We start from the raw sequence: 15,681 nt of genomic DNA on the forward strand, positions 1-15,681 counted from the left end.
GATCACAGAAAACATATTTCAAGACCGTCAAAACCGTAACGGGATCAAAGTTAATATGCTAATGCTCTGCACAACTATAATACGCTTAGCACAGTCATGATTTCATTCTGCTTTGAAGTTGAACTTCCAGTAAAGGCCTATTTTAATTCTAATACCCATTCTTGGAATCGTGCCACACAGACCATGCAAACGACCCCCATGTATATGTCACCATGCTGCAAAACCCCATGGTTACAGGCATTTCTGCAGCCTCTGGCCCCATCTCAGTGGATTTGAATGTTATCCTAACAGGCAAAGCAGGCATGGAAATCTATTCCCTGTTTGTGATTTGACCTCAAACTCATGCAAAGCAATGGCAGCACCTTCCTACACCAGCTGACCTTTCAACACATAATGTCATGTGTGTGCCTAGATTCCCGGCAGTGTTAAAATAAGTCAGATAGGACAAAATATATATTCACTAACAGGTGAAAGGTAAGGACCCATTTTAATCAAGACTGAAGAGCAGCATAATAGACAATGCATATATTTATTTATACTATAGAACAGATTGATATGCAGTAATATACTGTAGACACTGATGATGTAATAACCATGGGAAAGTAGTCCCATGCCCAAATACACAGAGAGGTTATTTCCACGTCTCATTCATCTCGGAAATAGATCCATATTTGATACATGATATGAGTTCTAAAAGTGTATCTATTTACAAATTGGAAAGCTGCACACCTCTCAAGTTCACTGTAAACTGTAACTCAACAGTAATCTTGAAGGGGATTGGGCAGTCGGACAAAAATGTCTCCAGTCTCACTTAAAATCACATGGCTGCTACATTTATTTACTTATGCATAGAGATGGGCGGTCTTTAGGTGAGTGTGTGTGTGTATAAGGAGGGTGTGTTAGAGTGTGAAAGAGAGAGAGAGAGAGAGAGAGAGAGAGAGAGAGAGAGAGAGAGAGAGAGACAAAGACAGAGAGATGCTGCACTTGTCCACCTGATTTGTACACCTGATTGGACGACTATAGAATTTAGTGTTAAAAGAGAAAAGGCAAAAAGGAAAGACAGGAAGTATTGAAAGAATAGAAAGAGTAGAACAGAAGAAAGTTACCTGTCCTTGGAATTGAACTAACATATGGCTGGACATTTTCACATCTGAGATTGGCTCCCTTTCCAAAGCACAGACCAACTCCTCATCAACAAGGTGAATATCGAATTTTGTACATCGGGGCCCATAGGGATCTTTTCTGTACACATACTTGTCAGGATGCACTGTCTATTGACCTATAAACATAATTGAATATATGCATACAGTGCATGTTCTATGGAGTGATAGGATAAAACTAATTTTAGACTTGAGAACATCAAGAGGCACAGGACAAGTAGGATGTATGTGTAGCTTATCACAGCTCAGTGATACCATGGTCTAGTCTAGCTTTTACTGAATGCAACACATTTCAAAATATATATTTTGCACAGAGAAGGGTTGTGTGGCTTAATATTTCATGGCAACATTTTACTGGCATGTCAACAGTGTCTATTTCTGCTCCTCGACTTCAAAACCTTTAAGTAGACAAAACATTCCTTCACAATATTGTTACTGTTAACCGTTGAACATATGTATTGAACCTGCCTTAGGGTGTGTCCTGTGCTGTGGTGTTGGAGCAGGTGTTTGTCTGGACATGGTGTCTGTATGAGGTCCTGTTAGTTTTATGACGAAAACAAAAATGCCACACTTCAAATGTGCAAGCTACCAATACAAATGGATATCTCAGGAACCCCAAAAGACCAGACCAGAGAGAAACAACATCTAGCATTTGGGACCATTTGAGGTACTCATCTATAGCACCTACCTGCAGATGAGAGACTGTTTTTAAACTAAGGCCACAACCAACCAAGCCTTGCACAAAAGGGGCCAGCGCTTCAACCATACAAAGTGTAATTCTCAAGAAGACCCCTCTACGGTCATTTATACCTGCTAAGCAGGAAACAGGGAAACAAAGTGACAAAACGCCACGAACTGTATATGAGAAACCGGATGCCCTCTGGACATCACATCAGCTTCCCTGTTACGGGTCAGTAGTGAACCTGGCAAGAAGGGTGAAACCAAAGACTGTTGCAACATTCCAGCACTATGATCAGGGAAGGCCAGGCTTACCCTCGGTGCCCTTGGATCCACCTCTCTGAAGCTGAAACATTGTATCATTGAAAGGCTTTGTACTTTAGTTAGTGATTTCTCAGTGTTCCCGCGCGAGCATGGTGTTCCTTCACTGTGATCTTTGAGGCTTTGCAAGGCGGCTCATGCACACAAACCAGGGAACACACAGTAACTTATTAAGGAGAGTGGTAGGGAGGGCCTCATTTTAGTCCACTGTTTCTCTTCGTCCCAGAGATACCGCCAAAGTCAAACATGACTTCCTATAGAGAGACTATAAAATCAATCTGACTTGGATGTGCTTTTCTAGGTAACTCTCCATCTAAGAAGGGTTTCATAATCAATCAATAGATTGCATCTTCACAATTATTGATTCCTTTATCAAAAACCGTGGCAGGGAACAGGAGTGAACACCTACTGTAGATCTGAGGCGAACGCGGTAACTACAGCTTTTGGGAACACAAAACCATAAAAGCTCTCTTGATCTTGGAGAGCAAGTGTATCTGTTTCCTTGGTGTCTGTGTATATAAGCTGAGAAATAAGTGCAGCTAATGAACAGCAGTTTCTCCAAGAGTAAAGCACACTGGTTATTATGTAAGAGACCTCGTAGGCCAGCTCAGTAACAGGGAAGGTATTAGAAAATTACCTCTCACCTTTCAATATGACAGTGCCAAATGTCTAGTAATCTAGTTGTGAACCAAACCATGTCTTGGTCCTGTGTTGCTTACATGCACCATACACCACCAACTGAGTCATGCACCTGCTACGCCTAAATGTCAGATAAAAATGACATGTGATTCTACAAAAACAGCCACAGCTTGTACAACACGTTCTTTAGCCGTGTCCCTGACTGTTGGGGTGAGCTACAGGTCATGAGGCTGGATAAACTGAGGGCAATGAAAATTCAGTTCTGAAGAACTGTTTATTCTGTATTTGATAGAGACTGAAATATGAGGGCTATAGCCAGGTCAGAAGAGATAAGTGAGCTGTGTTAGATAAACATAACAACGTCATAAATAGAAAGGGAGTTCCCACACAACCTACCCATCTTATTGATATATATTGATTTCGGTAACAAACAAGGGTGGCAACACGTTGCTTGACATATGTCAGAATTTGGCATGGGTCTGTTAATCTCATAACTACCATGTTATGCTCCTCCTAATCTTGCTGTTTAATCGTGACGACAATATTGATCAACTTTATTTGCTTGGCACCTTTCACATCACGCATTGAAACCCCCAAGCGCTTTTCAAGTTAGTCCGTGACATTTAGCATGTTCAATAAGATGACAACTCTATTACAACGCCCTCATCAATTGTATTACAGCATACCAGCGTGTACCTAAAATATAATTAGTAAATCATCACTGGTCCATGGTGAGCCCATTATAGTTTTATAAGGGATTGATCTTTGGCTAAAAGGTTGCCTGGCAACAGAGAGGGCACACCTGGTTTGCTGACAGTGGGGAACAAAGCATTAGAATTGCCAGGGCTTAATATGTCCGCTCTGTAATGGCCGTATTCGTTGCTTTTCAATGTTCGAAAGGTCACGTAAATAAATAAACCCAAAGCGTGCAGTTGTATCGTGGGGCTCTGACAATAGCTTCTATTCTATGACAAATTACATGTACACATCCATGTAGTGGAAAAGGAAACAGGTTGGATGGCTTCTCATCAGCCTTAAAGGTTTCTCAGAGTTCATATCAGATGCACAGGGGAGAGACAGGGGATACTTGCGTGGTTTTGATTAATTTATCAGCTGAGAGCAGGGATCAGGTGTCCTCCTCTATTACTCCTAATCACTCAGATGGTACAGAGACAAGATGGAGGGAAGCCGTTTACAGCGTGAATACTCAGGCTAAGGCAGACCTATAAGATAAGCATCACAGTATAGAGGCACATTCCTATGAGTCTTAATGAAACAAACGTTTATCCTGAATAGCCTTTCATTCTAAGATCTGCATCTGATCTCTCTTCATGTTTTACACAACTAGGTATAGCTTCATAGCACCATCGTAGGTTTATTGACAATCTACACTAATCTAATCTTTAGTGTAGCTTTTGACACATTCACCCCTGAGAGGTCAGGAATTAAGTGTGTCTGGTGAGGCATTAACGATGGGAGATGTGTTGTGCCAGCGTTGTCACATAAATCATATCCTGAAAGATGAGTCATTCGATGTCGGTGGAAACATCTAGAACCGTATTTCACCCTTGTATGAAAAGACACTTTCACCTGCAATGGACAGTATACAGTATTATCATACAAACAGACACAGTGCTGCAGAGAAGACACTAAGGGCCGGTTTCCCAGACACAGATTAAGCCTAATCCTCGGCTCAAAAGCATCTTCAATGCAATAGAAATTCTCCTTTGAAAGAGAGATTTAGTCTTGGACTCTGTCTGGGAAACCGCCCCTTTAAGTTTCATAACATAAAAAACACAACACAGTCCTATAGTGCCACAAAAACACAGATACATACTGTACAACACAAGTACACACATGATTGACATTGACAATAACAGTGTGCCCTGCCCTCCTCCTCCCTTTCTCCACCCCAGGTCTGTCCCCCCAGCCCAGCCCTTGTCTCTGCCTGTCTTTGCTATGTCTGACCCCAGCTGGTGGAAGCTGACCTTCACCCGCAAGAAGAAGGAGGCCAAGGTCCTGTATGAGATCCCTGCCGAGTATGGCTGCAACACGGGGAACAAGGAGCACATGGGCACCCCTCCCTGCTCAGACCCTATGGACAGTCAATTCAACGCTAGGCTGGAGAAGATAGTGGATAAGTCCGCCACTAAGGGGCGCCACGTTAAGGTGTCCCACTCCGGTCGCTTTAAGGAGAAGAAGAAGATCAGGGCCACGCTGGCGGAGAACCCCAACCTGTTCCCTGAGCATGTTCTCAGTGATGAGAGTCATATGGCGGAGAAATAACACACACACACACACACACACACACACACACACACACACACACACACACACACACACACACACACACACACACATACATAGGCATCAAAGCCTAGAAACATAACTCAGCCATACTCTTATTCGCACTAAACATATAAACATTACTTTGCACCACACCAAGTAGATATTGTAACTAGGGGAGTTCTCACTCACACCCATACAAACAGTTAATTCTAGTTCATTTCTATGCCCATGTGACTTTTGAAAAAGGGACTTTTGCTGAAGATTTCCATGAATAGGGCAACAGGTATGATGGCTGTGTCTGAACCAAAACCTGGACAGTCCACTGAAGTATACAGGGCATGGATAATCAAAATGTTGTTTATACCCTAAAATTAAATTATGAAATTTTGTTGAGCTTTTTTTGTTATGAATGTTAATGACGTGAATAAGTCTTACCTAAGAATGGTGACATAAGAATGTGTAAGCAGTTTTATCCTCCTGGTTCGTCACTTCATCTGAGTGTGAGTGTTGGCAAGGGATTTGGTAAGGGGAGAGGCAACCAGTCACAGGAGATGTGAGGAAGAGGAACTGGATAGCATTTATAGGGGCTTGTTTCCAGGCCACAGATTAAGCCTTGTCCTAGACTGAAAAGCATTATCAATGGAGAATTCCCATTGAAAACTGTATGTAGTCCAGGAAACTAGCCCATGGAGTTACATAAGCGATAGGCCATAAAACCAAGTGGAACAGTGGGCCTACATTGTGATTCAAACATGTGTTATCTGTATGTTATGTCTGTACAGTTAAGTGTTTCATAAAACATGTAAGAAGGGTCTTTATCAAATAAAATCCAAAATGAAAGAAGGCATCATGTGTACAGTACAGCTGCATAGGTGAGGCATGTGGTTTTAATGTGTAGCCTAAGAGTGACACCTGCTGGCCAACAAAAGCAACTGAGCCTTCAGTTAAAAATTAAACTTTATTTTCAGATCCTTTCAGTCTTTCACAGTTTAGATGTGCAATTGAATCCAAGCTTCACAAAGCAAGTTCTCACACCCAACCCTAACCCTAACCCTAACCCGCAATGGAATCAGAGTTAACAGCCAAGGTCATTCTCAGACATGGCTAGCACTGCATAATACACAAAATAAAACTTAGAACAATTTACAGATCAGCTCTTTTAATCCAGAACTGTATTAAAAGGCAGTTGGATCCATATACATGGATTTAAGACACAATCAAACCACGACATGTTCAACACAGAAATTACAACCTTATTGGCCATTTGTATTACATTGACATTGCAGTGGAATTGGACCTTCTGACAACAAATTAGCAGCTTAGTAATGCATGTATTCCTGATCCACTGCCATGTAACGCGAGGACAGAGTTCCTGGAGTGTGAGGTCATTGGAAACGCGTTATCACTGAATAAACAACTTGCTGTCAATCGTTATCTAACCACCAACTAACACTAGATTGACTTTGCACTTTGAGCCAAGGCATTCAAAGCACGCCATACGGCACAATCTGACTCAAAACCCCTCGCGTCACAGGTTACTCGCCATACTGCGCACGTAAGGTTGCACACCCGTGGTCTACCTTTGGTTGCCGTGGAGATGCAATCAGGTCTCTCCTAACCAATCAGAAACTCTCCTTGTTTCTTGTACACTGAGAACAACAACATATGGCTTGTTAGGTTAAACATCCTATAGCAGCTAGGCAATCAACATCAATGTGTTTTATTTTTCAGATAAACACCAACATGAGAGGTTGTGACTGCAAGGTGATGATGATGATGATGATGATGATGATGACTGATCGATTGGTTGATTGATCATAACATCATGAGTGAGGTTTTTTTTTCTTTCTTTTTTTTCCGAGGGAGGGGGGGGGGTACTCTTCATGAGTGAGTGGTATGCTAGGCCCAATCTCCAGCCTGCTCCCCTCTGTCCATTTCTACCCTGTAGCAGCCCATCTCATGGGGACAGCCGCTGGTATACCCAGCTTCCCTCCGCTTGGTGCTGGAACTTCTCCAGAACGGTCTCTCCGTCCTTCGGCTGAGTGAAAACGATGCGGTCATGTAGCCTGTTGGTCTGACCCTGCCAGAACTCGATCAGGAATGGCTTCACAATGTAGCCGCCCCTGTTAGAAGGTGTAGGAAAGGCTCAGTACAATCAACAAGAAATAGGCTTATTGTAGAAACATGTTGCTGATGAAAATGGCCCAAATCTTTGATCAATGATAAATCATTTATTCAGCATTTGGAACATTGAACTACAAATATACAGTACCAGTCAAAAGTTTGGACACACCTTCTCATTCAATGTTTTTTCTTTATTTGTATTATTTTCTACATTGTAGATTAATATTGAAGACATCAAAACTATGAAGGAACACATACGGAATTATGTAGTAAACAAAAAAGTGTTAAACAAACCAGAATATGTTTTATATTTTAGATTCTTCAAAGTAGCCACCTTTTGCTTTGATGACAGCTTTGCACACTCTTGGCAAGGTGTGTCCAAAACTTTGACTGGTACTGTAACTTTAAACACAAAATGTTTCAAATGACAACTTGCCCAGCGACATAGCAATTCCTGGTCAATTGGACCAAAGAGAGACAGAATACCAACCAGTAGTCAGGCATGGGTACAGCTGTGTCCTTGTACTTCTCTTCCAGCTCAGAGTTCTTCTGTCTTAGGTACTTCAGGAAGAAAACACACACACGTTACTCAAAAGTGAGATTTTGAAAATGATAAGTAGTTTCCACCATAACAGTAGAGACCATGTCAGAGGCATAGATGGAGTGGCATCATTGGAGTATAACTGGGAATACAAACCTCCCTGGTTCAACATATTTCATTGACTTCCTCATGGACCACATTCATAGGGAATACCTCCCTGGTTCAACATATTTCATTGACTTCCTCATGGACCACATTCATAGGGAATACCTCCCTGGTTCAACATATTTCATTGACTTCCTCATGGACCACATTCATAGGGAATACCTCCCTGGTTCAACATATTTCATTGACTTCCTCATGGACCACATTCATAGGGAATACAGGTTATTTGGAGTGGAACAAGGCTTATATAAAAAACCATAGTCTAATAAATATATATAAAATAATATATCTAAGCTAGGAATCCCATGGTGTATCCTCATGACACAATGAGGTAGTGTAGTGTGGAATGGTCCTTACCTCTCTATCAGGGACGGCTGTACTCTGTCTGCTGACCACCGCCCCTATCTGGCTGCTCTTGGGCCGTGAGTGGAAGTAGTCACAGGAGCTCTGGTAGGGGATCCGCTCCACGTTGCCCTCAATACGGATCTGGACAGAGACATTCTCCAGTGACTGTCTACTTGAACTGAATGAAATCCATCATTAACATCTTGGCACGAGCATTAAAAACCGAATTGTGACAACAGCTTTTAACCATTCCAAAATGCAAACTCACACATATCAAGATGAACAAAACGAGACTTGAAACTAGAGATATTGAGACTATTTATTTACCTGTCTATTTAGGGGCTCCCAGTAGAAGACCAGACATGCATAGGGGTTGCTCTCCTGCAGGAATGGAAGCAAACCGGTCACATGTGAAGACACACTACTCATTCAGAAGCAGTGATAGGCAGTGGCTAGTAGTCTAGAGCATGAATTTCATTCCAACTGACAGGTCGAAAGAACTAACCAGCTCTTCACCTTTCCGGCTCTCGTAGTTGGTAAAGAAGCGGAACCCTTCGTTACTGTAGCCCTTCAGCAGGACCATACGGGCCGATGGGCGTCCATCCCTTTGTGGAGAAACACAGACATATTTACTTACTTACATATTTACATGTCAGCAAGCACTATGTTAGCGTTACAGATTATGGACCAAGAGGTACTACTTACTTGGTAGCTGTAGCTATACACATTGCATTGGGCTCTCTGATTCCAGGGCACTTTGTCGCAAGATCAAACCAATCACCGAACTGTTTGATGGGGTCCAGGGACACAAGATGATCCTCCTCAAAGCACTGTGGCACATATGAGTCAATTAATCAGATTGCAGGACAAATTAGATTGACTACAGCAGACATAGACCCTATGGGAAATTCAATACCGTATGTATTATTTAAGGATCTCTACCATTATGTTGGACTTTAGCTGCTGTCTTATTAAGCACATGTGTGAAAGGGAAGCTATCAACGTTAAATTAGCGACGTTACAGCACTCATACTGTACGTAGGCACATGCAAGGTCATTTGAGATTCAATAATGCACAACTTTAACCACTTGACCAACTATAAACCTGTACACACATGTGCATTACTTTGTCTTATGATGACTGTTGGATAGATGATTCACTTACATAAACAAATAAGTCGCTTTGGATAAAGGCGTCTGCTAAATGCCATAAATGTAAATGTAAATGTCCATCCCTCAGCAATTTCTCCAAGACTAGCCCTAGGTTGCCCTAGGTTACCTGAGGTGACGATGTTATTGGTAGCGATTATAAGCAACCAAACATACTCTTTATTCTGTCTATATCCTTACCTCGTCGTCTCCTTTGTACTTCTTCCGCATGTCACTGAGATCCATGGCTATAGTGTCGTCCGTCAATTTTGTGCAAAAAGACCGTTGATATACAGCTTTACGAGAAGCTGTCAAAAAAGCGTGAGACTGGAGATTTTTCCCGATTTGACTGATATGTTTTAATGCACAACAACTGAGTATGCGCCTCATGCTTGACATTGACGTAACCACGCTGGCTGTCGTAAAATGTTCGAGGTTCCTAACTCGATCAATAAGTAATGAATGAAATGTGTTTGGACAATTTAAATTGCATTAGCATTTCATTTCGGTTTATTTCAGCGAGACTGAAATTATGATTTAATGCTCATTTTAGTGCAAGATGTAGAACACGATGACATCGATAGATAAACAACTTATCGATGATTCTTGTCTGGTTAAACACCGCCCCTTCGTTTCACGTTTCTTCCTGTGAAAGATGGCGGCGACCTTGTGTGGCAAGCTATTACCAAAACAGGGTAACGTACCTATTCGAAACATTATCTTTTACAACCGTAGTTACAGGCAGGTTCTGTAGTAGCGGGAGCAGGTTTTCATGATCTGGCGCTGCTTGATATCTAGCTATTTAACTTACCTGTATAGGTAGCTAACGAACATCAGGACCCATCAGAAGAGGCAGGTTTGCTTCATTCAGAACAGCAGAGAAACAATGTTACAGTTTTGTGGAGGGATGCAGTTGCAGAGTTTTACATTTTTGTGAGATATCTCAATAAATGAACATCCAAATGTACACTTGCGTTGCGTGTGTTAGGTTTTTTTCCACTTCCATTCCAAGTGTCAGGTTTTATTGACGGTACCTGAGTGACAGCATGTTGCCAGCCTGTTTGACTCAATAAGTTCTACTGCCTCACAAAGCTCAACTGAGACCAAGGTCATGATTTATGTATATGCCATTTAGCTGACGCTTTTTTCCAAAGCGACTTACATTGCAGTGAGTGCATACATTTCAGTATATATGGTCCCAGCAGGAATCAAACACACAACCTAAGCGTTGTTAGTGCCATGCTCTACCAACTGAGCCACAGAGGACCACCAGGATTTAGTCTTCCACACCAGTTGATGTTGTAACACACACGTGTCTAAGCTCTCTCACCTTCTCCATCCTCTTCAGGATGGCTGCCCCTGATGCAGAGTGTCCGCCATGGGTCCAAGGCGGTGACCCGCCACAAGAAGCCTATGCACATCCTCAAACAAAAGCTGATGGCTGTCACGGAATACATTCCTCCCAAACCAGTAGCCCCCCGAGGGGCTTTGGCCCCCCCCGCCAGACCAGCCCAGGAGGTCTGTGACACTGACTCTCTCTACCTGATTATTAGTGTCACCGCTTGTAGATGTATGGGCCCTTAGTTTCACCACTATGCCTCATAGTGAGTTTCTTCATGCAACTAAGTGACAATTGTTGCTAAAAAAACAAACAAACATCATCCCTGTTCTTACTTTTAACCCTCTGTTCCATCAGGACAATGGCCTGGTGCGGATCTTGAAGAAGGAAGTGAAGACCATTTTCCAGGAGTGTAAGATGATCGCAGTCATCCAGAACAACTCCACCAACTCAGAGGACATGCTGCTTCTCAAACAGAGGCTCCATAAACACGGCATCGCCGTCAGGTTCATCCCCAACCATGTACAGTAATATCTTAGCCTGGCAACAGATCTGTCTGACATGTTTTAGCTAACTGTGATTATAGCTGTCTTCCAATACAGTCTGGTCTTACTCCAATCCAGAATGTATGACAAGACAACTGCAGTCATTATAGCATGTAGTTAATACACACACTGATCTGGATGAAGGCCAGTAATCCATGCAAGGCCAGTATTTTGTCCATAATGGCAAATTGTATATTGTATTTTCAAGGATGTTACAATGTACCTTAGCACTGATGTTTTTGTTTGTGTGTCTCCACAGGTCATGAGGTCTTTCCTGGCAGACAGCCCCTACAGTAACATGCAGCCTCTGTTCATTGGTCAGACAGTGTTGTTCGTCAGTAATGAGCCAAAGGTGAAGGAGATGCTAATGAGTCTACGGAGAAGCCCACAGATGGTACTAGTAGGTATGTACATAGGACCTATTCAATACACTGTTTGGGGATAAACAGTGTAATTTGCACTGACAGTGTAATTTATAATTATTTAAAAGTATTCTAATTTGTAGTGTACATGCCCCATACCCATTTCACAGCCTCTAGCCTCATTGCCACTTAGCCTCTTGTCAATATTTACTATTGTTTTTTATGTCCCATGCACCAGTCAATTTCCTGTATGTGCAAATATACTTGGCCAAATAAAAGAATTCTGATTCTCATTCTGATTCTAAACTCAGTGGTGATTTGTCAATTCACTCCTCTCTTGGCCCATACAATAGAAGATGCACAGTATCTTGCTATGGCCCAAATTATCCCAACTGTAGTCCTGGATGCCTACAGAACAGAATTATTGTGTCTAAACAAACGATTGGAAATGTGACAGTTCAAGCTGTTATCTTATAATGTCTCGCCTCCCCCCTCCTCCCCCCTCTCTTCTCCCAGGTGCCTGTGTGGAGAACACGTTGCTGAGTCGGCAGGGGGTGTTGAACTACTCCAAGCTGCCCTCTATGACCGTGGTCCAGGGAGAGCTGGTGAGTGGCCTGACCATGCTGACCTCCCAGACGTCCTCCCTGCTCCACCGCCACCCTGCCCACCTCTCAGCGCTGCTCCAGCAGTACCTCACTCAGCAGAGCTCCGAGGGGAGTGCTGGTGTTGAGGGGGGCTCCGCCACGGAGGCGTCCCCCACCAAACCAGAGGAGACTGCATAGGGAACTGCATTCACCCCTATGGGGAGGGGATGTTACAGGGGCTTTGGTAGGGAATGAAGAAGGGGTTCAGTGTCTTCAGACGTGACTTCTGCCTAAGTGACTCTTACTCCAATGTCCCCTGGCACACTGCTGAGCTCATATGTGTGGACTATTACTGCAAGAACTTCGACACCACCCCTTGAAGTGATTTCCATGTTGGAGACTTTTTTGTTGTTGTGTATGTTTTGTTCTATTTAAGGGCCTAAATGGCCCTACTGTATTGAAAATAAATAATGTCAATGTTTCTGCAGCCTCCAGTTTCACACTTACTCATGTCATTCTCATGTCATTCTCATGCCGAAATGGGATTTTGTCAAATGTTTTATTAACCTGTCCAAAAGCAGTGGTTGCAAGAAAGAAAGAAACTGGTAAAAGGTTTTGATTAAAATGATTGACTGTTATGGTTGAATTGGCACAGAGTAGTATTATTATTAGTCCAAATTAGTCCATTTGACCAAATTTAAAAAAAAAAAACTAAAAAAACAATGGAAACTGGTATCATATTTGAACTGCAGAAAAAAAGACTTGCTGGATTAGTCATGAAACCAGTCTAGCCAAAATAAACAAGTGGTCTCGGAGTTCCTGATGAGGGCTAATCTGGGGATTACAGCATGTTAATCTGGGTCAGTTAGTCTATTACTGCTGCTATTCTAGGTTGGGCAGAGAAAGAGAGAGAAGCCACACTATTTATCTTATTTCATTATTAGTTTGCAGGTGAGGTGTACAGACCTACCATACCAACCCACATGACTGGTGTCTGGGATAATGTATTGTATCATCTGAGGAGCCGTACTCAAAGCGTCCACTCCATATGCTCGTATAACAACAAGTTTTACGTGATCAAACAGACTGGATAAGGCTACAATTATGTGGCCTTTATGCGGGAGTCCATGTCATTCATTCAAGGGGCTTAATTGTATTTTGTTTGGGCTAACATAAAGTGGTTTGAGATTCTGCAGGTGCACCCGCACCCGCTGTTGCTGGTCTTTCATGTCTAGAAACACTCCATGAGCACAAGTAATTCCTCACTAATGCGGATAATGCTTTGGCCACATTGCGCAGCAGCAGAGCGCGCAGTGGATTTGGGGGGTGCATTGCGCATTTCACTCAATGAGAGAAGACCGGACACGGGCGAGATTGGAAATGTATTAAACAATTAGCGAGAACATTTCTTGTTTTTTACATGCATTGAGAATGCGATGGTTTCAATGATAAGGTGACGCTTTACAATGTGACAATTAAATGGAAAATGCGAAGTTTGTTGGACATTTCCGCAGAAGAGAATTATCATAGACGGTGACGGTGGGTGGACATGAACTTCAGGTAAGCAGGTAGAGTGGTCTCTTGGTGAATATCAGTGAATTACCTTTCACGGAGAAAGGGTTAGTGTTTGTAAAGATGATTTGTAAAATAATTGATGTAGGTTTAATTCAACTAATTTTCATTGAGTATGGCGAACACACAAAAACAAAAGATCTAATCAGAACAAGCTACATTGTAATGATCCTGCCTCGAAATATGTAGCAATTAGACATGCATGCATTACACCCTAATGCAATAGACACTTTTTTGAAATGTGTTTGTGTTGATACCTAAAGGGATTTTATACGTTTGTTTTTACATTTAAAGTGAAACTCATTGAAGCCTATAGGCATATTTGTATTATAAAGGTAGGTTATAAAATATGTTCCATTGGTTTTGTTCAATTGAGAATGATTTGAGAAAAAAACATTATAATTGTAACTTGTGGCAGATTAAAACAGGCTTTGTTTAGAACCTAAGTCAAGGTGTGTGTCCGGAAACAGATTCATAATGGGCTTTAGATTAGAAACTTTCTTGGCCCAAACCCATGGGCAGGGACCAACTGTAGCCTATGCTATGCTATGCTATGGGATGGTGGGACCCTCGATTCAGATGCTAACCACTGAACGTCAGGCGCAATTGTTTGTTAAGCAATTGGTGGATTGCTGTGCCACACGAACAGTTTTGACCGTGTTGTTGACTTGACATAGGCTACTGTATAATTTGACATCGAAGGGGCTATTTGTCTTGAAGGGACACCAGTGTAGTATGCACTGAAGCCCCTTAGGTCTAGCCTACACAGAGCAGTTATAGGCCTATGCCACATTACTGTCATTTGGAGAAGAAGTGCAGGAAGGATACTCAAGCTTTCTATTGTGTGTTTGGAAGATCTTCCTTTGTGCCCTGTTTACAACATCTCACCAGTGACACCTCAGATCATCTGGAACAATGCCAAATGCTGAGAAGGGAGACCAGGAGACCAACTCCCTCTTTGAATACACTGAGAGCATAACTGCAGGCTAATGGCTCCCTTTTTGGCAGACTTGTTCCTTCATTGATTCTGATTGTGGGAGTGCTGTGCCATTAATGCTTCCAGGAAATGGTCAAATAGTTGCTGATCCCCTTGAACATGATACCAGTTGGTTGGCTGGTGTGGACCAGGTGTCATGTTACCTGGGACAACCTGTGTTGGCTGCTACACCAAAGGTGTATATCAGGATCCTAAGGCTTAATGATACCCTCTGTCATTACCACTAACCATCACATCATCTTAACATTGCATGAGTTAAGTCAATGCATTGCTTCAATACTAAAATACTGTATGCCATGTAAGACAACATGACGTGGAGGTTTTTGCATGGAGACTAGACCCAGAGTGTTCTTTATGTTGGGACACAAGGAAACTGGGTTCCTAGAGGGAATATGATTTATGCCCAGTGATTTTACAGCAGTGAGATCCTGCAGGTTTCAAACCCCACCCCTGAATAGACATGACATGTTGTGTTTCCCAATAATAAGGCAGATGTTACCTTACTTTTCCTTAGTGGGTTGTTAAAGGGCCCATGTACAGGTAGCGCTTTGTTATTGGTCGTCAGAGCTGTTGTCAGTGTTCTCTGCCTTGTGATCTTGTTACTGCATGTTCAAGTGACGGGTGGCTAAAACGGGCTCTGGTTAAGCCCATTAGCAAGTCTGTTAATCCTCTCTTCCTCACAGGCCTGGCACCATCTACCTGGCACACCCTTTATACCAGACTAGTCCATTCTGGGGATAGAACGTTGGATTCTTTATTGGCCCAGTGGGAAATTCAAAATTGATATCAGATGACCGTAGCCTACCAGGACCCTTTGGGAATAAATGGAATGGTTTTTTTTTACATTTGAGAATAGATTGTATTTATAAGT

The 15,681-nt window shown here is 42.4% G+C and overlaps 3 protein-coding genes across 3 annotated transcripts; 2 read left to right on the top strand and 1 right to left on the bottom strand.

Annotated features, from left to right (window-relative positions):
• The first annotated feature begins 1,015 nt into the window (after positions 1-1,015).
• prr15lb (proline rich 15 like b) lies at positions 1,016-5,926 on the top strand. Its single transcript, XM_083687073.1, has 2 exons — positions 1,016-1,199; positions 4,715-5,926. The coding sequence occupies exon 2, from the start codon at positions 4,758-4,760 to the stop codon at positions 5,082-5,084; it is 327 nt and encodes a 108-aa protein (XP_083543199.1). The 5' UTR covers positions 1,016-1,199; positions 4,715-4,757; the 3' UTR covers positions 5,085-5,926.
• A 243-nt stretch (positions 5,927-6,169) lies between these two features.
• On the bottom strand, positions 6,170-9,801 carry pnpo (pyridoxamine 5'-phosphate oxidase; the record flags this gene model as incomplete). The annotated part of the gene is made up of 7 exons (XM_083688160.1): positions 6,170-7,210; positions 7,702-7,772; positions 8,275-8,403; positions 8,590-8,643; positions 8,768-8,867; positions 8,968-9,092; positions 9,613-9,801. The coding sequence occupies 7 exons, from the start codon at positions 9,799-9,801 to the stop codon at positions 7,045-7,047; spliced, it is 834 nt and encodes a 277-aa protein (XP_083544286.1). The 3' UTR covers positions 6,170-7,044.
• A 248-nt stretch (positions 9,802-10,049) lies between these two features.
• mrpl10 (mitochondrial ribosomal protein L10) lies at positions 10,050-12,722 on the top strand. Its single transcript, XM_083687069.1, has 5 exons — positions 10,050-10,106; positions 10,760-10,929; positions 11,108-11,272; positions 11,555-11,699; positions 12,174-12,722. The coding sequence occupies exons 1-5, from the start codon at positions 10,067-10,069 to the stop codon at positions 12,437-12,439; spliced, it is 786 nt and encodes a 261-aa protein (XP_083543195.1). The 5' UTR covers positions 10,050-10,066; the 3' UTR covers positions 12,440-12,722.
• The last annotated feature ends 2,959 nt before the right edge of the window (positions 12,723-15,681 follow it).

This window comes from Argentina silus (assembly GCF_951799395.1).
Source record: "Argentina silus genome assembly, chromosome: 16".
NCBI lineage: Eukaryota > Metazoa > Chordata > Actinopteri > Argentiniformes > Argentinidae > Argentina > Argentina silus.